The sequence below is a fragment of the Zalophus californianus genome, chromosome 7, assembly GCF_009762305.2.
Source record: "Zalophus californianus isolate mZalCal1 chromosome 7, mZalCal1.pri.v2, whole genome shotgun sequence".
Taxonomy (NCBI): Eukaryota; Metazoa; Chordata; class Mammalia; order Carnivora; family Otariidae; genus Zalophus; species Zalophus californianus.
This window is the reverse complement of record NC_045601.1, coordinates 74,606,294-74,630,496: the sequence shown is the minus strand read 5'-3', so window position 1 is coordinate 74,630,496 and position 24,203 is coordinate 74,606,294. Positions and strand designations below refer to the sequence as shown.

At 36.8% G+C, this 24,203-nt stretch overlaps 1 protein-coding gene across 12 annotated transcripts in view; it reads right to left on the bottom strand.

Annotated features, from left to right (window-relative positions):
- Positions 1–24,203, bottom strand: part of SNAP91 (synaptosome associated protein 91) — a 147,494-nt gene that overhangs the window by 76,073 nt on the left and 47,218 nt on the right. For all 12 annotated transcript variants that reach the window (XM_027603055.2, XM_027603056.2, XM_027603046.1 and 9 more), the window contains 6 exons: positions 14,044–14,186; positions 13,331–13,406; positions 12,455–12,557; positions 10,645–10,738; positions 9,624–9,735; positions 998–1,104 (listed from right to left, as the gene is read on the bottom strand). In XM_027603055.2, the coding sequence (XP_027458856.1) occupies positions 998–1,104; positions 9,624–9,735; positions 10,645–10,738; positions 12,455–12,557; positions 13,331–13,406; positions 14,044–14,186 (635 nt within the window). The remainder of the gene's footprint in view (positions 1–997; positions 1,105–9,623; positions 9,736–10,644; positions 10,739–12,454; positions 12,558–13,330; positions 13,407–14,043; positions 14,187–24,203) is intronic.

Below are 24,203 nucleotides of genomic sequence, written 5' to 3'. Positions count from 1 at the left end.
CATGAACATGCTTTAAAGTATATGTAATTCCTATAAACTATTCTTTGCCCTTTGTTTCCCATATTATATATAAAAAAAGACTTCTGTTCTGATTACAAACTATATGGACCAAAGGTCAAGAGACAGCATTTTGCAGTATCAGTCTCCTAATTTGAATGTGATAATTATTATTCCTGCGAATAAATGAAATTTGAAAGATAATGTTCGGACTAGAATGCTTTTGGAATTGTGTGTATAAAATGCTTGTTCTTGTGCTATATTCTCAAAATGGCAAAAACAGCAAAAACATGGCCCAAACATCCCATGCCCAAGGCCTTGTATGCTTTGCTGTTGGGCTTCAGAACGCTTCTCGCACATGGCACTCCAGTCAGCCCAACAATTCATTCACTGACAATGTAAGATAAGAATCAACTGGCCAACCTGCCAAAGGACTGTAATAACAATGTCATAACTTCCAATACCAGTATGAATCAATAACTGGATTTCGTAAGAGAAAACACCAACTTACGGGATTACCTCAGGAACACAGTTATTGTGATTAAGTACAAACAGACATCCTTAAGAAACAATTTATAAACTTCATAAAATTAATGATACTTTAATTTTTCATCGTATTTAAATCATTAACAAAATAAGAAGGTCGTATTTATGATTTCCACACACTAAGAACAATAAATGGATTTTCCTAAGGGCTTTTTTTTTTTCAGGGTTCAATAAAAAGGAAGCCCTTCCTTACAATCAAAAATAGCTATTAAGAGGAGAGGAAGGATGAACCACCTTGCAAAGCTGTGAATCTGCTCAGTACCCATGAAACTTGTTTTTGAACACAGAATGATCATCTAATTGGGATGCAGGAGTGTAGAGTACAGTTCTGAATGAGAAGTTGGGAGGAGATCACTTCCAACCCTAATACACTGGGACTCTGGGACAGAATGTCTTGCCAGATTATAAGCCTTATTATTGACTCCAGATACATAAGTTACTTATTATTACTTACCTCTGCAACTTTGAGAAATTCAGATACTCGCGTCATTCTAGTTAGAAATCGTTTGTAAATTTCTAGGGCATCTTTACATTGTCCCTTCTTCATTTCGAAAAACTTTTCTGGAAGAGACAGATAAGCATTTTGAAAAGATTATTATATTCAATTTTCTTCTAAGCTTATGTTAATACTATTAATTAAAACTTGAATGTTTGGATCAAAACACTAGGCACTAAAACCTATATGAGGTTCTAAAGCACCTTGTCTACACTCTATAAATTGATACTTTTGTTGGCCATAAATGATTTCTTTCAAACATTATAATGTGTCTCTTAGTTATAAAGTAGTGGAGTTTTGTGAAAAATATTTGGTTTACCAAACTCATCATGGCATTCTAGTCCATAATTGTATCCTTTTTCAGCCTTCAAGCTTCCCAAACAGAAAAACAGAGGATCCCTTTGCTGCTCTCTGCTGCACTCCCAAGACTGGAATTCACAATCACTAGGTGCTATAGCTCCATTATAATTACATTACAAGTGTATCTTCTCCGTATGTGTTTGGAAGAAAACCAGCACTTTATCAGTATTTTTGCCAGCCAGTCATTTATCAATTCATTCAGTCAATAATTATTGACATTGATGATGGAGACAGAGAAGACCAGGGTCTACAATGGCTTCCAGGCAACTCTGGATCATAACTGAAGATGATTTAGTATTCTTCATTATTTTATATTTTCACATGGTGAAACACATGCTATTTTTATATTCTCTCATACTTTAAAGTTCTTAATTTCATTCAGCATGTAATTTTACTACCTTAAAAGTATTTTTAATTTTCTCAAGAAAGGTTTAATAATATATAATTACACAAAGAACTAATTATTGAGGGTAGCTACTCATTACCTTCTGTTGACAGGCTGGGTAATTTTACATTTAACACAGACCTCCCCTGTAGGGCATTCAAGGGAAGCAAAAAAATCAAGAAAACAAACACATACTGTTTTCCACTTAAGATTTGAGAAGGAAGTGAATCTTTTAAGAAATGGCCAAATCTAACCTAGAAGGTATTATGCTAAGTGAAGCAAGTCAGAGAAAGACAAATGCCATATGATTTCACTTAGACATAGAATTTAAAAAGTAAAACAAACAAAAAATAAACAGACTCTTAAATACAGAGAACAAACTGGTGGTTGGCAGAGGGAAAGGGTGGGGGGATTGGTGAAATAGAAGAAGGGAATTAAGAAGTATGACCTTCCAGTTATAAAATAAATAAGTCACAGAGATGAAAAGTATAGCTAGTATAGGGAACACAGTCAATAATACTGTAATAACACTGTATGGTGACAGATGGTGAGTACACTTATGGTGAGTACTGAGTGATGATGTACAGAATTGTCAAATCAATATGTTGATACATCTGAAACTAATATAACATTGTATGACAACTACACTTCAATTTTAAAAAATGGCCAAATCTAATCTTTATTGTCTCTATCCTGTTTTCTAATGCTACAGATAGAATCTTGGTGCTATAAGGGAACAAATCTTTTTTAAACTTTTGAAAAAAAGGACTTATTCTGGTAAAATATAATTCTTTCTTTTTAAACAATCGTCACATAAATAATTTCTTCCAAATGTTTAAATTACTTTTCTTTACTATAATCTAAGTTTATTTCTTTGCATCAGATCTTCAGCAGTAACACAAAATGAGAAATCAACTGAATAATCTCAATTTCCTTTTAGAACCAATGCATCAGAATCTTAAGCAATTTTTCTCTGTCTCTTCTGGATGCTTTTTAAATTGTTCATATCTTTCATGGTAATTTAGGATTCAGGAACAAAAGTAATGAAAATTTTATGGCTTTAGGTTATAATTTCCTGTTTCTGTAACAGTGGTAATGGCACAGAAAAGCAACATGTACTGTTACAGGGGGGAGATGTGAGGTGCCCTTGTCCTCTTAGAGACTAGGGTAGGGCCAGGAGCAATTCATATTTTTAACAGAGGGGATGGGTCATCCAGAAATGAACCTCTGTATTTCATACAAAAGATAAGATATATTGATTTTCAGTATTTGAAACGAAATTTTAAATTTGGCCTTTGTAACGTGAGTCTTTTTAACGTGTTGATAAATTCCCTTGTCATATTGGTATTAATTTTCACAGAACAACTGTCCTAAGGAAAAGAACTAGATGAAAAGAAATCTCATTCCTGTGAAACAAATCGAGGCTTTGTACGTAGACTATTACTAATGCCCATTAGTCAGAAGGAAAGCATCTTACTCGCATATCAGTTTCATTATAGTGATAAAATGTTTGCAAAGATTTGTAGCACCAACATTGATTCCAACATTAGATGCAGAGACTTGCTCATGAAGTCCTTGATTAAAACTAACCCATAATGTATTTATAATAGTTAATTCCTAACACTATTTAGTAAACAAACAAAAAACACACCTGTCTCAAAACACTTAGGATAGTAAGCGTACTTATCTTCTAGAGTGTTACTTTCACAAGAGCAATTTGACAGCAACGCTGAATGAAGGCCACTCAACACCAGAATGTGATAAGGCAAGAATGCACGCCTCTACCACTTTTGAAGTCAGGTCTTTAATATGAAGATACAACTCTCCTTTTCTGTTCCTAATGTTAGCCAATAGACTATCCTTTTCAAATTAGATGAAATAAAAATATACATTGCATGGTTATTATTTTAAAATACAGAGAAAATGCATTCTTACCACAATCTTATCTCTGAAGTCAACATAAAGAGAAAGTAAAACAGAGCAGCATTTAAATAGATGTTCAGGACACAGAGGAGAAACACATGGCTTAACGTGTTTAACTGCTAAATGAATTTTAAAGGTAGTAAGTTCAATGTTCTTGAAGCAGAAGCAGGAAACAAACAAGGGTACACTAGTGAGAGGATGTGAGAAGGAATCAACAGAACTTCATTTCTGACGGCAATGGAGTTGAGTAAGAGGAGCAACTCAAAGATAACTGAGGCTTCAGGTTTAAAAGACTAATTATATAGCAACAGAAATGAGATTAGGAAGAGCAAATTCAAGAGTTCGGTTTTGGAGATAGCTGAATTTTATATATCTAAATTTAAGTGTCTACAAATAAGACTTGCAAAACTGAAGCTCGAAAGAAAGGTCATGGACCGAAATAATAGACCTGGGACTCATCATAAGGACATCTCCAGAGGAAACCATAGGGTTTCCAGTGAAAAATATACACAAAAAGCAGACAAATAACTGGCTAGAAATGAACCTTAACAAAAACACATTATGAGTGGTAAGGAAGAGTAAGATATACCCACAAAGGGGAACGGGAAGATCTGTTGTTTGGTTTACTGATAAACAGTCCCATCTGAAATAAAGGTAATACAGTGTTGGATTACATATTAAGAACAGGTATCTTTCCCCAATAAGGCTCTCTAAGAGCACTGTGTTTGACTGCCTTACCCAACCCCCATTCTCTCTCTTTCTAAACTCATGAGAAGCCAGGATGTCAGATGCAAATTCAGTTCTGTAAATCAGATGGACCTGTGAGAGATCTGGAAAGTAAAACTGAGGCGGAAGCCATCTTCCTGTACATCTCTAGCTATTTCTGTGACAAGAAAAGAATCTTAAACTTAGAAGTGTAAGATTATCCTTTGGCAGCATTCTACTGTCCACCCTCCAGCTTCCCCAGTTTTGAGGGGTAGTGGTTATAGTCACACCTATTTGATGTGACTCCCTACTTCCTGGATTATGGCTTCAGGGGTCTGGTTTCTAGCTTCCTAGGGCCGCAAGGCAGCTGAGGTGGTGGCAGCAGCTTCTTACTTTTAGTGTACTGTAAAGTGGTGGCCTCAGAAGTAGAAGCTTCCCCGGCGTGTTAAGAATTTATTATTCTATAAGTCATTCAGGAACCACTTCCTGCAGGCTTCTGATAATTACTTAAGCGCCCAACTCCCTACTTTAGATCCCTTTCTAGTTAGAGTGTGGAGAGTGGTTTCTGTTTCTTGAATAAACACAGTATTGGGTATTTGAAGTGGTTGTAGAAATCAGACCCTCAAAAATGTCAAAAGGATGGGAATCTGGGATTAGATATGTAACTGGCTGGATCCGAAGGTAGTGATGACTACCCGCAACTATTGGAAAATTGGATTCTCACAGTCTGCTATATAGGAGCAAAATGCTTACATAAATCATCACCTATGGTTTTCTGAAATGAGCAGCTAAAATGAAGCTTACCAGAGCAAGCAGCTGCTGAGAGAGACCACCATGATGGGAATAAGGCAAGTAGAATGTACAGTGGATAGCTGCTTCTGACTCCAAAGGAAATGACAACACAGGATTTTAAATTATTGGCTCAAGGCACCAGTCAGACAGTGGTACTCCAAAACTGCCCTCAAATAATCTTATCTCTTGCAGACACAGGGCTGTCATCGCTGAAAGAGTCTAATCTTGTAAGTTTCTGAATTACAACTATGTGGTTAAGTTAAATTCCCAGCCTCACCACGGTCTCCTTTGTGAGAGTTAGGATGTTTATTGAGAAGAAAAACTAGAAAGGAGACTGCTTGGATAGATTCAAACCAAAGTGAGCTACTCTTGCTAGTAAAAGATTTTCCTTCTCAGTCTGAAGAGGCTGGTCCTGCCTTGCTTAGTGATCCTGTAATCAAGCCACCTTTCATGAGGGAATGAAAAATTTTCTCATGTCCCATCCATCTATTTCTTGCCCCTGTCCCCTTGCCAACTGCCTCAATACCTAGAATGAGATTGAGAAGGCAGCAATCTCTGCATGCTCTAGGGAGACAAGTACAGTCTGACCCAAGAGGAAAAAATATACATGCTAAAAGAAGTACAAGTTCTTGCAAATTTCTGTTGGCAGCAGGGCTGCCAGATAAAATACAAGATACTGAGTTAAATTTGAATTGTAAATAGATAACTTTTTAGCATAGCTATGTCCCAAATATTGCATAGGACTTATTAATATTTAACTGGGCATCTTACATTTTACCCTCTGAATCTGGCAACCATCATTGATAAAAATGTAGACAGTTGGTATAGATTGTAAAGGTTCTGAACAGGAAGGAAAGTATATTACATTAGATTTTGTGATATAATTGATAATTTGTCAATTTGGGTGAATATGCCAAAATCATCAATTCAAAAATGCTAGCCTGAGCATCTGGAAGTAGCTCTAACACAGTGATTCCCAAAGTGAAATCCTAGACCAGTAGCAACAGCACCACTCAGGACCTTATTAGGAATGCAAATTCTCAGTCTCAAACCCAGACCTACTGAATTAGGAACTCTGGGTTGAGGTTTAGCAATCTGAATTTTAATAAGCTCTCCAAATATTCTTGAGAAATGTCCTTGAAACACAGTCAAGAGCACTTTTTCCTTTTCTGCAGAGGAGACCTTTATCAGGGTGAGTAGGGCCAGGGAAAGGAGACATACCCAAACTTTTCAGAAACACTAACTCTAAACTGATGTTACTCCCTCGGGACCCAAAATGTCACTCCATGTTCTACCAACTTGAGTGGAAGCTTTTTGGGGATTAGGTGATAAAAGAAAATTAGATCCAGTGGATGTATGTAACTTTTCTGTGGCTGTTTCCCCAGTTACCCGAATATATAGTTGGAACAGAAATACTTTGAAACTAGCAGAGTCCCCACACTGGCTTCCTGACGTCTTGAAAGATACAGGGGTAGCAATTCCATCATTTCCTCAGTTAACTTGAGTATCTGGTTTGTGAAATGGGTTGTAGGTAGAGATTTACAGGAGGTTACTGTGAACCTAATCAGGTGATGACCCTGACTCGCAGATTTCCAGACATGTCCTTCTTACTGGCATAAAATCAGCATCGTTCTTGACACCTGATAGGCAGCTATCAAACTAGTGAACTCTTTTATCCCTATCTCAATAAACAGAGCCCAACAGAAGTAGTTGCCTTTCATCTGGCAGGGATGACAGTATATACTCGCTGTCTTATTTCAAGGATATCAACCGCCCTGGCTGTCACAATCCCATGTGTTATCACGTTAATGACATCAAGCTGATTGTACCCAGTGGGCAAGAATTTCCGTTATGCTATGTGCCTTCATATGTCACATGTATGTCACAAGGTGGACAGAGAATTTATGAAAGCTCAGACACCTGCTACATCAACAAAGTCTTTGGGTCCACAGGTCCCCTCCATGTGAAAGACAAATTGCTTCACCTTGTAACCCCTATTACTAAAAATGGAGGCCAAAGTTTGCTGAGCTTTTTTAGTTTTAGAGGTAACATATACAACATGTATGTGTTCTGCTCTAAAAAGAGTATCAGGTATGGTGTCAGGAAGAAGTAGGATCCAGATCAGGAGAAGGCTCTGCAACTGCTCCAAACCAGAACCACATGGGCCTTTGTTCCCACAGACCTAAAAGTATTCAAAGTGCCTGCAGTAGATCCAAATGCTGCAGAATGCATCTGGCACACTCCACAAGGAAAACACAGTGGAAGCCTCTAGTGTTTTGGAGCAGAGCCGTGTCTTCTTCAGACAGTAACTAATCTCCTTTGGAAAAACTGTTCTTGGCTTGCTTATAGAGACCGAGATTCTAACCACAGAATATCAAGTGATCATAAGACCTCAAGTGTTATCTAATATACATACCCATGAGTTGGACAAGTGCAAGAACACTCTATCATCAAATGAAAGTGGTATAGAAGCAGTCAGCTTCAAGCCAATCCTGAACCCCATGTGGGCTGAACAAACAGATGGCTCATAGTCCCACTGCACCTACTCCTCTGTACTGCATTTCTCCCTCCAATCATACCTATGGCCTCTGGGGAGCTCCCCATGACCAGTGGTCTGAGGAGAAAAAGAATTCAAGGTTGGTTTAGAGATGGTTTCTCATGCCGGCACTAGTTATTATTATTATTTTTTATTTTTTAAAAGATTTTATTTATTTATTTGAGAGAGAATGAGAGAGAACAAGTGGGGGAGCAGAGGGAGAAGCAGATTCCCTGCAGAGCAGGAAGCCCAACACAGAACTTGTTCCCAGGACCCTGGGATCATGACCTGAGCTGAAGGCAGTCGCTTAACCAACTGAGCCACCCAGGTACCCGTTGCCAGCACTAGTTATAAAAGTGGTTTGCTAAGTCATTATATCCCCACAAAGGGGTGACTCTGAGAGGAGAAAGAAATCTTTTACTGTAGGTCAAACTTCAAGCAGTATATCTATCCGATTTCCACTTTATGTCAAAGGAAAGATGGTTAGTTGGGGCAGCTGGGTGGCTCAGTCGGTTAAGCATCCGACCGTTGATTTCAGCTCAAGTCATGATCTCAGGGTTGTGGGATCAAGTCCCGCATCAGACTCTGGGCTCAGCACAGAATCTGCTTGAGATTCTCTCCCTTCCTCTCCCTCTCCCTTTGCTCCTCCCCCATGCATGCTCTCTCTCTCTCTCAAATAAATAAATGAATAAAATCTTTAAAAAAAAGATGGTGAGACAAATGGAACTCTATCAAAATATGAGCAGTAACTAACTGCTGGCCTTGATGACCAGGGACTTGGAAAAAATAAAATTGGAAGATTGGTAACAAGGTCTGGAGAAGAGGTGGTGGATGGACCTCTCAGAATGGATAAAGAGCATGAGACTATTTTCATTCCATACAAATGTAGACTAAAGAGCAATGATCAAGGGATAAAAGGACTCCATATGCTGATGAACATACTATTATATCAGAATGGAAGTTATGAATAGGTCCAAGAACATAGTCTGATATATCTGTGTCATTGCTAAGTCCTCAGTCTGTCAATACCCAAGATCAACTCTGAGCTTCTACCATGGCATCATAATCCAGGGAGTATGGAGTCATCCACCAAGTGACAAGTTAAGGATTAATTCCTTTTACCAGGGAAAAGAGCAGCGATCTATTCCAGAAGTTAGTTTATGTTGGATACAGATTTATCACCTTTGTTCATATTGCTTTGCCAGTACCACCATCTGGGGACTTACTCCCCTTCATGGTATCTTACACAATACTATTTTGCTGCACAAGAAGTGAGACAAATGACGCACCCCAAAGGATTTGTCAGTCTTAGGATGAATCCCTTCAGTCCCGAAATAGTGGACCTTACATAATGATGGAATGGTCTACAGAAGACACTATTTTAAACCCACTCTAAGAAGATACTTAAGAGTTAGAGATTCTAGTATATGCTCTGAACCACTGGTCAGTGTATGGTCCATTGTTCACCACAGCTAGAGTATGTGGGTCCAGAAACCTAGGAGCTGGAGTGGCTCTTCTATTATACTTAATGAGGTGGCAGTGGCTTCTTATTCCCTATACATCTCTAGGAGTGGCATCAGAGGTAGCTGTTAGCACAGTGGAGCAGGACTTACCGGGACTTATTCTAAGAGGCAAAGCCTAGATCCTTCAGTCATTCCAGTATTTTGTAAGCACCAAAATCCCTGTATGGACAACCCTTCCTGCTTAAAAGATCTAGAGTGCTTTCTGTTTCTTGCACTTAACCTTGACTGACATAAGAATAGAGAAATGTGACCTGAATGAATCATTTTTTTTAGATTTTTATCTAATAAGGCTATGGTATCCAAATCTTTGCATTCTGATGCAGTCTTTATTCAAAGATACCATTCAGCAGTTCTACCTACCAAGTAAGTTAATAACGCCATCATTGTAGCAAGCAAAAAGTTTGATAAGGTCTTTGAAAAGAAGCATAAATGCAGCATTTATGACACCATTTGTTAGCTCATTTGGATGCACCTAGAAAAAGATAAAAATTTAATATGTTAATTACATGTTATCAAATGGCAATTTTTCTCAAAGCACATGAAAATGTCTCAAGTGATTACTAAGAAATTAATTCACATTCTACAAATCTTCTTACATGTCAGAATATTTTATTTTCATGAATCAGATATGTTTACCTGAACTTTTCATTTTGAAATAACCATAAATCCACATGCAGCTGTAAAAAATATAGAGATTCTATGTACCATTTACCCAGTTTCTCCCAATGGTAACATCTTACAAAACTACTAGACAATATCACAACCAGGATATTGAGATTGCTGCAATCCACAGGTTTTATTCAGATTTCCCAAGTTTCACTTACACTCCTTGGGCGGGAGAGCTTTTCTATATAATCTTACCACATGTGTAGGCCAGTGTATTTACCACCACACTCAAGATACAGGTATGGTGAGAGATGTCATGTCAAGAGTGATGTCCTGTTGATATTGCCAGGAGGAAGGACCATGACGAGACAAAAACAATTCTCTTTGGTGGTGTCATTTAAGCAGTCTATATAAAATGGCTTCTAAAAGCAGGGTAAGGTATTTAACTAGTTACTGAGGCTAAAGGTACATCTTGCAGCTACTTCACCCTGTCAAACACCACAGGAGATCATCACTCTACTCTGAACACAGGGTTCCAAGAATGCATTATTCGTATTTTTCCATGACTTAAGTAAACACCTGGGAAACTGCTCAATCTGGATAACCACAGTCAACTCTACCATGCTAAAAGCCTACATGAAGTGTTCATCTAGCTCATCAAAATGAAGGAGATCTCAATCTGTTCCTGAGTAGATTTCCAGCTTTACCTGTAGCCCACCTTCAAACAGAAGACAGTACTAATTGTGTAGGGCACATTTTCTAGGGAGATACATACATCAAATTCAAGCAGTGCATCAATCTGTCCCTGCAGAATTGGCATACTCTTCAGTAGCTTTTCAGGAGCCATTGTCCTCATTACACCGTCGGCCCTATAATTGTTTTTAAAAAAGAAAAAGATGCAACTTCCTTGTATGTGGAAAATTCAAGACCACGTGCATTCTTCCAAACTGCACCCCCTCCATGTCCTTATTAATCCTGTGGGATGACTTTGAGATATTAAAAGGCTGTAGTTGATTCCCCTCTCTACACCACTTCCTCTCCCCCATTCTTGTTCTTCAAGCACATGGGCAGTGCTTTCTTTCTCTCTGCATTGCCCTCAAGAAGAAAGCAGTGTGTCTGTATAAAAGAGATTGGCTGAATTACTAGATGGACTTTTCCAAATCTATAACAGAGGTGTAGGTTTTGTGAATGCCAGTTTGTTTTTAAGAAAGAGAGAGAACACATGTTTTAGAAGTCTTCAAAACCTGTAGGACTGGGAGAGCAGAGTATATACTATTAACTATCAAGGGAAGAAAAATGCAAGCTGATATGCACAGTTTGGCCAAAAGGAGATAGAGTTTAAATAGCTGCTGAGGACACAACTGGAGGTTCATGCCAGAGGGTACATCAGACAGGGCACTGAACCCCATGCCCGCCCAGAGGACTCTGATGGAGCCCCTGCATCCAGTGATGGCCCAGGTGTGGCAGTATTGAAGTAGTTGAGGAAAATACCCAGCTTATGTCAATGGGCTAAAAATGGCAACTTTCAGGATCTCTCCCACTTCAAGGGTAGGGAAAGCATCCCAAAGTATCCTTATGTGCACATAAAGGGTGCAGAAGTTTCTAAGAAGGCTATGGACCTATTGCAGAAAGGCTGAAATGCAGCTAGACACATCAGCTATGGTTGCCCAGGGCCATGTAAGAAGTTGGAGGAAGACATGTAAACTAGAATCATCTATAATGAGAAGTGGATGAAGTAAAAACCTTAATTTTATAGAATGTTCACCCACAAGAAACTAATTTATTTTGAATAGACAAGTTTAAATTGTTCAGCACCATGATTAAAACATAGTTGAAAGCTAAGGCTGGGTCACTATTAGAAAAACTGAGTGTTGTCTTTTTGTGTGAATTCTTGAGACTAAAATATTAAACCTTCTACAATACTTTGCCATTATTTCAAGTCAAGAACAGATACAAGATTTGCACAAATTTATGACTGAACACTTCTGATTAAATTCCACATCTATTTAGAGGGAAGTAAATGATAATTATGAATTAAAATGTAAGTGTTTCTGTTTCAGTGAGGTTTTCTTAATCAATGGTTAGTATTAATAATCAATTCAATTATGGTGTGCATGTGTGTGTGTGTGTGTGTGTGTGATACTAGGACATTATTACCTCCCAAGAACAGATCTCCACCATATACACAGTTCAGTTTTACTTCAATCAAAACACACTGAAATAACTATTGCAAACTAGAGCCACTATTCTTTGAACTCTGAATGTACTTTAAATTTTCTCCATTTAAAATTATTTAAAGGAATATACGTGCTTAAGAATTTTGAATTGAAATTAACAAATAAAATGTTATACCATGTCAATTCTGAGCAGCGAATCAGATTTTTTTTGCATGAAAATATAAATAAAGTAATGTATATTACAACTTCCAGGCTAACTTCTATAATACTTTCGAGTCTCTTTTCAGATGATTGTAACCTGGGGCTTCATGACCAAAATTATTTGGCATTTAAGCTTAGTTAAGGTAAGTCAAGTATGCCTCAAAGACTTACTCTGCTCAAATAAATATGAGAAAGAAAAAAACATACCCTTTCTTCACTCTGGCAAAATCAAATGCCATCTGTCTGTAAGAGAAAGCCTTTTCATTCAAATATCTACTATAGCGCCTTATGAAGGTAGACATATCATAACCTGGGGGGAGGGGCAGAAGAAGTAAAACTAATTAATAAAATACCTTCCTTTGTGCTTTGCTTAGTACCATTTTTTAAAAAACTCTCCAAATGTAAATAATGCTAGAATGAGGTCAATAAAGGCACCAGAAAAGCCTCATTTAAAATCCTACTGCAAGCAAAAATACTGTAGGCATGAGACATTCTAAGACATTTCAATTTCGTTATGCTACCATCCTTGTACAGAATGTCCTTTCTGATTTTTCCTTGCATTTTTGTTCACCGTTTCAAATAACAGGCTGTTTCAGGCTTAATACATGCAGCTATCTGAAAACTATCCACTTGCTTGGTGTGCTTGCCCTATACATAATAGGCAGCCAATAAGTATGATGAATGAACATATGACTACAGTTTAAATTCTACTAATTTACAAAGAATGTTTAAGGCTGGAATCTTTTTATTTAAATTAGGAAAGTATCTTTCATTTCATTGCCTTTTGTACTTTCATAAACAAACAACTGTGGGTCTAGAATACTGACTGTTAAGGTAAATACTGAAAAGGACAAAAAGTAAAATTAATATGTAATTTATATGCTGAATTCTCTAACAAATAAATATTTTAAAGCTCTACAAAGTAACTAAATAATTACTTTTACATTTTTTCTTAAATACCCAACAGAACTACCAACTATACTAATTATAGATTATGAACCTCACTTCAAAACAAAAAAGCAAAAAAACAAAACCCTGCATCAAAGCATTATCCAAAAAATTAGAAAACATAAATATTCTCACCATGGGATCCACTTTTGTCCAAAAAATTGCTGAGATTGAACAGTGTATTTCTAGAGGCCAAGTACTGGATAAATCTCTGAAAAACAAAAACTAGAATCATAACCAATATTCCCAAATCATACCTTTAAACAATTTCTGATACTAAAGGATATTGCAAATTCTCATTATTTTTTTTTACTCAGTTATAAAGTTTCTTAGTCTGCTGACTTTTTCTGAGGAGGAAAAAGACTGAAAAGTACTCACTGAATTAGAATTAAATTTTATGATCTTTCATTTTTCATATAACAGAAACACTGCAATTTAATCCGAGTCAGTAGGCATCCCATATAAAATGGGTAATTTTTATTTTATTAATGTTTTCCAAAATCAAGTATTTTTGTAAAAGCAATTTTCACTTAAAGGTGCAAAAGACTGTTCCTAATGGGAAAAATAATTTTATTGTTCCTTTCTCCTAATATTTTTGCCCACTAATACATTTATATGGTACATACCTTTTAGGTCCCAGTAATATTTAATATTTCAATGTCCCCAAGAGAATGTCTAACTTAACATTTTTTTTAAATAGCTAAGTAGAAGATTAAAATTGTACTCTTGGTGATTTTGAGCCATATATTTCCTCTTCTTTTTCTCCTAATTGATAAAAAGTAGAAGAGCCTTCCATAAATGCCTCCTTACCCCACCAAAGAAAGAAAAGTTAAGTTCACTTCATTTACCTCATTTCCATGCACCATGAGATGATGTGTTGTGACTAAAGCTTTAAATACAACCACCCAGCTACTGTTTGTTGCCCTCTCAAAGAGTGTGTCGGCCATCTGAGGAATATTAACATTGGTCTCATTGGTAGCCTGAATCAAATCTATGAAAGTAGAAGAAATCCAACAATAATATTAATCATTACATATGAAACTTGATTTCAAATGTTAAACATTTAAACCTGTTTACTAAAACAGGAGCCCCAAAATGCTCTGACAATAGCTAACCACATTAAAAAAAATTAAGCTATAATATTTTTATACATGCACACATAAATACATGATTTACCCAATGTTTTTTCTCCATTGAATTCTCTTCTGTATCCTCTTCTAATTTTATCTGTTTTCTGGTACCAATGTCATTCTTTCAAATTACAAACTCCAGGAAAAGCTAAGTCTCATGTTAATTCTTTTCTAGTATAATGTCTCAAACATGTGGACACTTATTCTATACACCATTTGAAGGCAATAACATAAATGTATTTCTTTGAAACATTAAGCAGCTAAATGCATACCTCACTTAGATTTTAATTTTGATGGGTGCTAATAAATATTCTTGCCACCTAAGTGGCAGAATGAGAGCAAAGAGTAAAAAAAAAAAAAAAAAAAAAAAAAAAATCCATTACACTTACCTAAGTTTCCAAATACCGTGCATGCATTAAATTACTATTATGTGACCTGAGTTTATAAGAGTAAATCTTTAAAATGCATTCATTGTCCAATTTACATATTATCTGTACGATTCCAGCTGTACCTCAGAGGAAAAAAAATTTTTTTTTATATAGTGGCCAAGATGGGCTGCCCAGCATTTAGAAAAAGTGGCGAGTGTTGTCAAAAAGTTACCTGAGGCAATCAAAGATCAATGTATTAAGGAACAGAAGCTAAGTCACACTGGGGCAGACTTCAGAGCAGTACAGTTGACCCTTGAACCACCACATGGGTTTGAACTAAAGGGTCCACTTTCACACAGATTTTATTTTTTACAGTCCAGTACCATAAATGTATTTTCTCTTGCTTTTGATTTTCTTAATAACTTTTTTCAATTTATTGTAAGGAATACAGTATATAACACATGTAACATAAAAAAAAATGTGTTAATTATTTATGTTACCAGTAAGGATTTTGGAGGAGTCAAAAGTTACACTCAGATTTTTGACTGTGCAGGTGGTTGACACCCCCTAGCCCCCTGAGGGTTGTTCAATGGTCAACTGGTACTTCCTATAGCACAGTATGACCTCCTCAGGACAATACTACAAGACTTCTCTCATAGGCCACACCCACCTTGCAGAGAACTGCATATGATACTCAGTTATAAGAGAATCCCATGCAACAAATGCAGAGAAACAGACCCATCCTTTTCCTTATTCAAAATCCACACTCAGTAATCATTAAACTATACATTTACTTTATGCATTTCTCCATTTTACAAAAAATAAGGTTTAAAGAAGTTGATACTCCATGTCGGAAATAAATTCTAGAGTAGAGGGCATCAATAACTGTTCTGAATTATAAATGGACCAGACCAGGCTTACTTTTTACTTTATTTTAAATTCCAGATATCATCCCTGTTTACTTTAACACCTTCCCTCAATGTTTTTCCTTTATTAGAATTCTACTCATCCTTCAGGAAATCTTTCCTGGTCCCTTTTAAATGCAGCCCCATGTTGCCTCCCGCTGCTGTAAAACCTGAGGCATTTTGTTCCTCAGGTGGGTATGCAGGTTAGATGTGTATGGGCCATAGTTTCTACTATACCAAAGCTCCTTGAGGATGGAAATGGTCACATCAATGTCTGTTTTCTGTGCAGAGCTTTGCAGAGCACTGTGCACAATAAACAATTGTTGAACAAAATGGGCAAAACCCCCCATACTTTAACCCAAAATATAAGCAAACAGTTCTTTAAAAAAGAAAAATCACTAAGCTGTGACACTGTTTTCTAAGACTATATAATGGGACTACTTTATACTTGAAATTCTGTGTCAGTCACAAACTTTTCTATTCATTTATTTACTGAACTGGGCTCTGGGGATACAGAAACATATTGCTGGTCAGAGGAGACAAATACCTGTTCAGATAATAAAGAAAGCCCTATATGAAATGAGTAAAGAGATGCAGCAAGAGAGCAAAGAGAGCCCAGGTACAGGGGCTACGTTAGCCCCTGTCTAGACGTACAACTCTGGCAAATTAAATGTCTCTTTGACTTAGGCCCTCATCTTTAAAATGGGAAGTAATAATTACTACCTTTCAGAACTATTACATGGACGGTAAAGTGTCTGAACATAGTAGGCACCCAAAATAAATGTTTGTAAATACTGTTATACACACACTGCATTATGAGAACAGAGTGGGACTAGGAAAGACTTCATAGGGAGGATCCTAAAGTCAGTTCTGCCTTTAGGAGTGAGAAAGACATTTTTATCAAGTGTGCAAAGTGGGGGGGGGGCGCCTGGGTGGCTCAGTCGTTAAGCGTCTGCCTTCAGCTCAGGTCATGATCCCAGGGTCCTGGGTTCGAGCCCCACATCGGGCTCCCTGCTCCGCAGGAAGCCTGCTTCTCCCTCTCTCACTCTCTGAGCTTGTGTTCCCTCTCTCGCTGTGTCTCTCTCTCTCAAATAAATAAAAAATCTAAAAAAAAAACAAAACTGTGCAAAGTGGGGAGCCCTGAGAGGTGGTGTGTCCTTGGAGAACTGTGGTGGTCTGGGGGCTAGGTATGTGTGAGCAGGTGGTGGGAGGAACTTAACTAAAGAGCTAGGGGATGACCACTGAGGGATCTTACACATGACTGAAGAGTTTGGACTTCACTCTATGGACCAACAGGGGTCTTGGAAATATTTTAGCAGAGAGGTATAAGATTTCACTTTTATAGTCAACAACATCATTCGGCGACTACTAAATTCTATCTGCAAGCAGAGGCATAGAATAAGGAATAATTACCTTTGCCTGGAAAGATATACTAGAAGACAGGAAAAAAGTAAGTTAGAAAGCCCAGCTGAGAGTCAGATGAGGTCAACCTGGCTAATGAACAGGCAGTGGAAATGGAGATAATGAATGGAGCAGAAAGATACTCAGTTCAGGAGGCTCAATTCATGGGATTTCCAGGTGAGCAAATGGATAATAGAGGGGAAGGGAAAAAGAATTGTGAACAATTTCAGATTTCTGATTTGGAGTCCAGGAAGTGCTTTTTTTTACTGAAAAGGGAGGAAAGTTGGTTTCAAAGAAGACAAGCTATTTTGAACATAAACATTTGAAGTAGCTGCTGGAGATCTATGTTGAGATGTCTGATAAGGGACTGGAAGCATGTTCTAAAGTTCAGGACAAACATTTAGCCTAGATACAAATTTGGGAGTCATCAGCAATGGAATGGGAGCTGAAATCATGTAAGTAGAAGAGGTAACCCAAAGATCCTACAAAAAAACAATGGAAATTATGTTATAAATAAGTAAAGAAATAATCAGAGCTAAGAAAGACCAACATTTAAGAGATGAATGGAAGAAAAGTGAGTGAAACAACAGTTAGATGGTAAACAGAAGCCCAGGAAAGTGAAATAGTGAGAGCTAATTAAGAAAAGAGCTTCGAAAATTCATGAAGCGATTATGGGTCACCAATGTCAACTACTACAGAGTCCTCACAAGCTGAACCTGAAGAACAGAATATGTATAACTATAGGACTGCTGCCATATGAAGGAAATAAAGCTCAAATATAAACTAGGTATGAGGGGGAGAGGGCCAAAGGAAGGTTTTTTGTGGTTTAAAGATGGGAGACATTTAAGTATGTTTAAGACCAAGTAGGAAAAGGCAAAAAGAGGTGGGGGCACAAAGAGAATAGACATGACTTATGGGAAAGTCTAGAGGCAGAATGAGCTCTAGAATTCAGGGCTCAGATGTCAGAGTTAGCCTTAGGAAGGTCACACAGGAGGAGAGGTAAGGATGGGTGCTGGAGTGGAAATGGAAGAATGATCAGATAAATGCTACTGAGAGGCATGTCCTTGATGAAGGAGAAGTTATAACTTTTATTAAATCTTGACCTTGGGGCACCTAGGTGGCTCAGTCGTTAAGTGTCTGCCTTCGGCTTGGGTCATGATCTCAGGGTCCTGGGATCGAGCCCCACATCGGGTTCCCTGCTCCGCGGGAAGCCTGCTTCTCCTTCTCCCACTCCCCCTGCTTGTGTTCCTTCTCTCGCTGTGTCTCTCTGTCAAATAAATAAATAAAAATCTTAAAAAAAATCTTGACCTTAAAATATTCATCTTTTTAATATCCTATGTCAGGGGTTGGCAAACTACAGCTTGCTGGGCAATCTGGCTTGCTTCTTGTTTTATAAATAAAGTTTTACTGGAACACAGCCATACCCATTTGTTTACATATTGTCTAAGGCTGCTTTCATGCTACAGTGACATAGTTGAATAGTTACAACACTCAAACTAAATTCAGTGGTCCACAAAGTCTAATATTTACTCTCTGGTCCTTTACAGAAAATGTTTGCTGACCCTGTTCTGTCACTAAATGGGAAGTGTCTATAAAGCACCTCTGAGGCACAACAGAGATTAACGGCTATCTCAAGGAAAAGCAACTGCATGTTTGAACTGTGAGCTGAACTAACAACTTGTGTAAACTACTATTTTTTACTTGAAAGAATAACTGATAGACTTCAAACCATGGTGATTCTGACTTGGTATTCAGCAGTTACTTTCTCAACAATAAAGTGAGCCTGTTACTTCAAATAAAACAAACAGTACTGGTTGCCAATGATAAAGTTCAATCTTTTGAGTAAAAATCAGAATTTTAGAAAACTTGTGTTGGCCACAGTAAGCTTCACAATTTTCCAGTTCTCTGATAAGACTGTTGGTGACACTTGTTCATATTATATAATGAAATATGAAAACGTTTTGGAAGATGTATCTCATTGAACTGATATTTTTAATTTTTTTAATTTTTTAATTTTTTTTAAAGATTTTATTTATTTGTCAGAGAGAGAGGAGGAAAGAGACAGAACAAGCACAAGCAGGGGGAGTGACGGGCAGAGGGAGAAACAGGCTCCCTGCACAGGAAGGAGCCCAATGCGGGACTCGATCCCAGTACCCTGGGATCGTGACCTGAGCCAAAGGCAGATGCTTAACCGACTGAGCCACTCAGGCATCCCAAACTGATATTTTTTAAATGACTAGTATGTAATGTTACAAAATAATACATTCAATTAATGCAAAGTAAAGACAGACCAATGCCAAAAGATCTTAATGTAACAGAGTCCAAAAAAATCCACTTATGTAGTTTCAGAATCAATACTGCAATTTAAATTCAAGAAAACAGCACTTAAAGAGTTATAGTATAGTATCAAAGAAGGATATCCACAATTTTCTGAAAAAGCTATTAAAATACTTCTCCTCTTTCCAACTGTGTATGTGTGTGAGGACAAATTTTCCTCATACACTTCAACTAAAACAATATATCCCAATAGACTGACTATAGAAACAGATATGAACATGTCTTCTATTGAGCAAGACATGAAAAAAATGTATAAAAATATCAAACAATACCACTCTTCTTGCCATATTTTTTGCTGTGGAAAATAATTATTTTCTCTAAAAGTATTATTTGTGTTAATATGTCCATAGGTTTATTATTAAAGGTATCCTGAGACCAAACAGCTTGAGAGTTGCTATTCTTGGTATATATCTAAAAAGAGAATTGCTAGGTTGTAGGGTATCCACATATTTAACTTTACAAAATGTTTTTACATAGTGGTTGTAACATTTATATTTTCGCCAGTAGTTTATATAAGTATCTACTGCTTTACCTGCTCACCAAATAAAGGGTTTCCATTTAAAGAATTTCAAAAAATGAAAACAAAGCATAGACATAAACACACAGAAAAAATGTTCTTGAAAATTACAAAATCTAAATGTTAAATATCTGCCATATTTGAATTCCTTAGAATTCAAAAGCATTAGCTGAATTTGGGGAGACAGAGCTGGTATCTATTTAAGATTTATTTATTTGTCAGAGAGAGTGAGAGAGAGAGAGAGCGCGCACAAGCAGGGCAGAGGGATAAGCAGGCTCCCCACTGAGCAGGGAACCTGATGCGGGCCTCGACCCCAGGACCCTTGGATCATGACCTGAGCTAAAGGCAAATGCTTAACTGACTGAGCCACCCAGGGGTCCCAGATCTGGCATCTTTTTTAAAGATAGGTTTTAAAATAGCTTACTGAAGTACAACCGACATTAAAACCTGCACATATTTAAAGGATATTATTTGATAAGTTTTGACAAACATGCATCCATAAAACTATCATCAAGATTATGAACATATCCATCACCCCCAAAATTTTCCTAGATACCTTTTATAATTCCTCCTTCCTACCCTTCACTTGCTACTGTCCCTTAGCAACCACCAAAATGCTGTCAGCCAATATACATTAGTTTGTATCTTCTAATACAATAAAAATTCTCTAATAAAGAGAATCATACATTTGCAGGGAACAGGGAGGCAGGGGAGAGGTCTGGCTTCTTTTACTCAGGATAATTATTTTGAGATTCATCCGGTTGTTGCATGTATCAAGAGTTCCAATAGTTCATGCCTTTTTATTACTGAGGTATATTCTGTTATATGGACAGAGCAAAACTGTTTATTCATTCACCTATTGATGGACATTTGGAGCGACTCCAGTTTTTGATTATTACAAGTAAAGCTGCCATGAACATTTGTGTACGAGGATTTGCATGGACATATGCTTTCAATTCCTTGGGTAACTGCCTAGGAGTAGACTGTTTAAATCATTTCGAAGTAAATATTTAAGAAACTGCCAAACTGTTTCCAAAATGGTTGTATCATGTTATATTCCCACCAGCAGTGTACCAGCACTCCAGTTTATTTTCTGCCATTCTAACAGGTGTGACATGGCATCTCATGGTGGTTTTTTTTGCATTTCCATAATGGCTACTAATGTTGAACATACTTTTCATGTACGTTTTGTTACTTTATTTGCCATAGATATAAATTCTTTATCGGACTGTTTGTTTTCTAATTTTTGAGCTGTTTTGGATCAAATCCACTATTAGATATGTAATTTGCAAATATTTTCTCCAAGTCTATGGCTTCCCATTTCATGCTCTTAATAGTGTCTTTTGAAGAACAGAAATTCTCAATTATGATGAAGTCCTATCTACCAAGTTTTTCTTTAAGGGTTCATGCTTTTGTGTCGTACTTAAGAAATCTTTGCTTGAGTCAGTCACAAAGATTTTCTCCTGTGTTTCTTCTAGAAGTTTTACAGTTTTAGGATTGTATGTTTAGATCTATAATACATTATTAGTTTTTTTATAACTGATATGAGGTATGGATATAGGGTCTTTTTTTTTTTGCATATATCAAATTGTTCCAGCACTATTCGCTGAAAAACCTATTCTCTCCTACTTTTTATTCTTTCCCACTTTGTACCTTGTCAAAAATCAACTGACCACATATCTTGGGGTCTATTTCAGGACTTACTCTGTTCTACTGATCTATTTGTCTGCTTTTATACCAATACCACACTATCTTTATTAATATAAATTTTTATAATTCTTGAAATCAGGTGGTGATAGCCCTCTAATTCTGTTTTCAAAGTAGTTTTTGCTCTTTTAAATCCTTTGTATTTCCATAAGTTTTACAATGAATTTATCAACTTTAACAAAAATATCTGCTGGGATTTTAATTGGGATTATGTTGAATGTATAGATCAATTTGGGGTGATCTGGCATTTTAGCAATACTGAGTTTTCCCACTTATGTACATGGTCTGTCTCTCCCTGTATTTAGATTTGCTTTAATTTGTCCCAGCAATGTTGTGCAGTGTTCAGTATTCAGGTCTTACATATATTTAGTCAGATTCCTTCCTAAGTATTTCACACATTTTGATGATATGGTAAATGGTATTGTTTCTTTTTAATTTCCATTTCTAATTGTTCACTGCCAGTATTAAGAAATACAACTTACTTTTGTATATTGACTATGTCGCACAACTTTGCTTAACTCATCAGTTCTTTTTTGTAGATTCTGTCATAAATTCTGCATAGATTATCTGTGATAGTTTTTACTTCTTTGCAATCTTGATACCTTTTCCTCTTTTTAAAATTTTTTAAATTTTTTTTTTTTTTGCTTGATGGTATTGGTCCTGGCCAGAATCTCCAATGCAATTTGAAGAGCAGTGAGAAAGACATCCCTTTCTTTATTCCAGATCATAAGGGGAAAACATTCAGTTTATTCAGTTTTTCACTAGTAAATGTGATGTTAGCAGTAGGTTTTTCACAGATATCCAACGTCATATTAAGGAAGTTTCTTTCTATTCCTACTTTGCTGAGAGTTTTTATCATAAATGGATGTTGGATTTTGTCAAATATATTTTCCCTATCTATTGAGATGATCGTATGGTTTTTCCTTTTCAGTCTGTTATTATGGTGGATTACATTGACTTTTTGTAAATATTTTATTTATTTGAGAGGGGGAGAGAGAGAGTCTGTGCAAGTGGGGGAGGAGCAGAGGGAGAAGCACAAGCAGACTCTGCACTAAGCACAGAGTTTGACACAGGGCTCGATCCCACAGCCCTGAGATCATGACCTGAGCTGAAATCAAGAGTCGGCTGCTTAACCAACTGAGCCACCCAGAAGCCTCTACATTGATTAACTTTCAAATGTTAAACTAAACTCCTTTGGTCATGATATTTTATCTGTCACTGGATTTGATTTGCTAAAATTTTGTTAAGAATTTTTACATCCATAAGAGACTATGGACTCTGAGAAACAGGGTTTTAGAGGGGAGGGGGAAGGGGGGATTGGTTAGCCCGGTGATGGGTATTAAGGAGGGCATGTACTGTGTGTTATACGAAAACAATGGATCGTGGAACACTACATCAAAAATTAATGATGCACTGTATGGTGACTAACATAACATAATACAATTTAAAAAATAAAAAAAAAAAGAATTTTTACATCCAGGGGCACCTGGCTGGCTCAGTCAGAAGAGTATGTGACTCTTGATCTCAGGGTCATGAGTTCGAGCCCCACATTGGGTATAGAGATTACTTGAATAAATAAAATTTTTTTAAAAAAGAATTTTTACATCTGTGCTCATTAGGGATATTGGCCTATAGTTTCTTTTCTTATAATATCTTTGGTTCTGCAATCAGAGTAATGGTCTCATAAAATAAGTATTCTCTCATCTTCAATTTTCTGGAAGAGATTGTGTAGAACTGGGATTATTTCTTTTTTAAATGTTTGGTAGTATTCTGGGCCTGGAATTTTCTTTGATAGAATATTTTTAACCATAACTTAAATTTCTTTAATAGATATAGGGCTGTCTGGGTTATTTATTTATTTTTGAATGAGCCTGGGTAGTTTGTCCTTTTCAAAACATTTGCCCTTTTCATATAAGGTGTTATATGGGCATCAAGTTGTTAGCAGTATTCTCATATGGTCCTTTTAACATCTATTGAACCAGTAGTGATGTCATCTCAAAATTACCTGATACTGGTAATTTATGTCTTTTTTTTTTTTTTCTTTCTGATCACTCTGGGTAAAGTCATTTCAATTGTATCAATCTCCCCAAAGACTCCGCTCCAGAGGAAGCTTCAGAGGAAGCTCCAATTCAGGTGGGATCCTCCACCTCATGCTACAGCCTGGAACCTCTCTCTTGACAGTAAGCTGGGATAATCCCAGAACTCACTTTGTTCTCCATCTCTCAGGGATCACTGTGTTCTACCGCCTGATGTCCAATACATTGAAAACAGTTCTTTGATATACTTTGCCCAGTTTCTCAGTTGTTTCAGGCAGGAGGGTAAACACAGACCCTGTTACTCCATCTTGCCACAAAGTATAAGTCTATCTTTTTGGTAGTTTTAAGCAATTGAAACTATATTAGAAAATTCCTCTGAGGAAAGATAATATAACAAAATAAGAGAATAAAAGAAATAGATGCAAGTAGAAAAAGAACTTTAACCTTTGAGAGTTGTAAATAATTGCTCACTAAAATAAGAAAATAGCAACAAACCTGATTAACTCTCAAATTCTTGATCACCTATGTCTTTTTTCGCTACTACATGAGACTCTCAACCACTTCAACCATGTGGAAAGGTAGCACATCACAGGGCCCTTGTTACCTC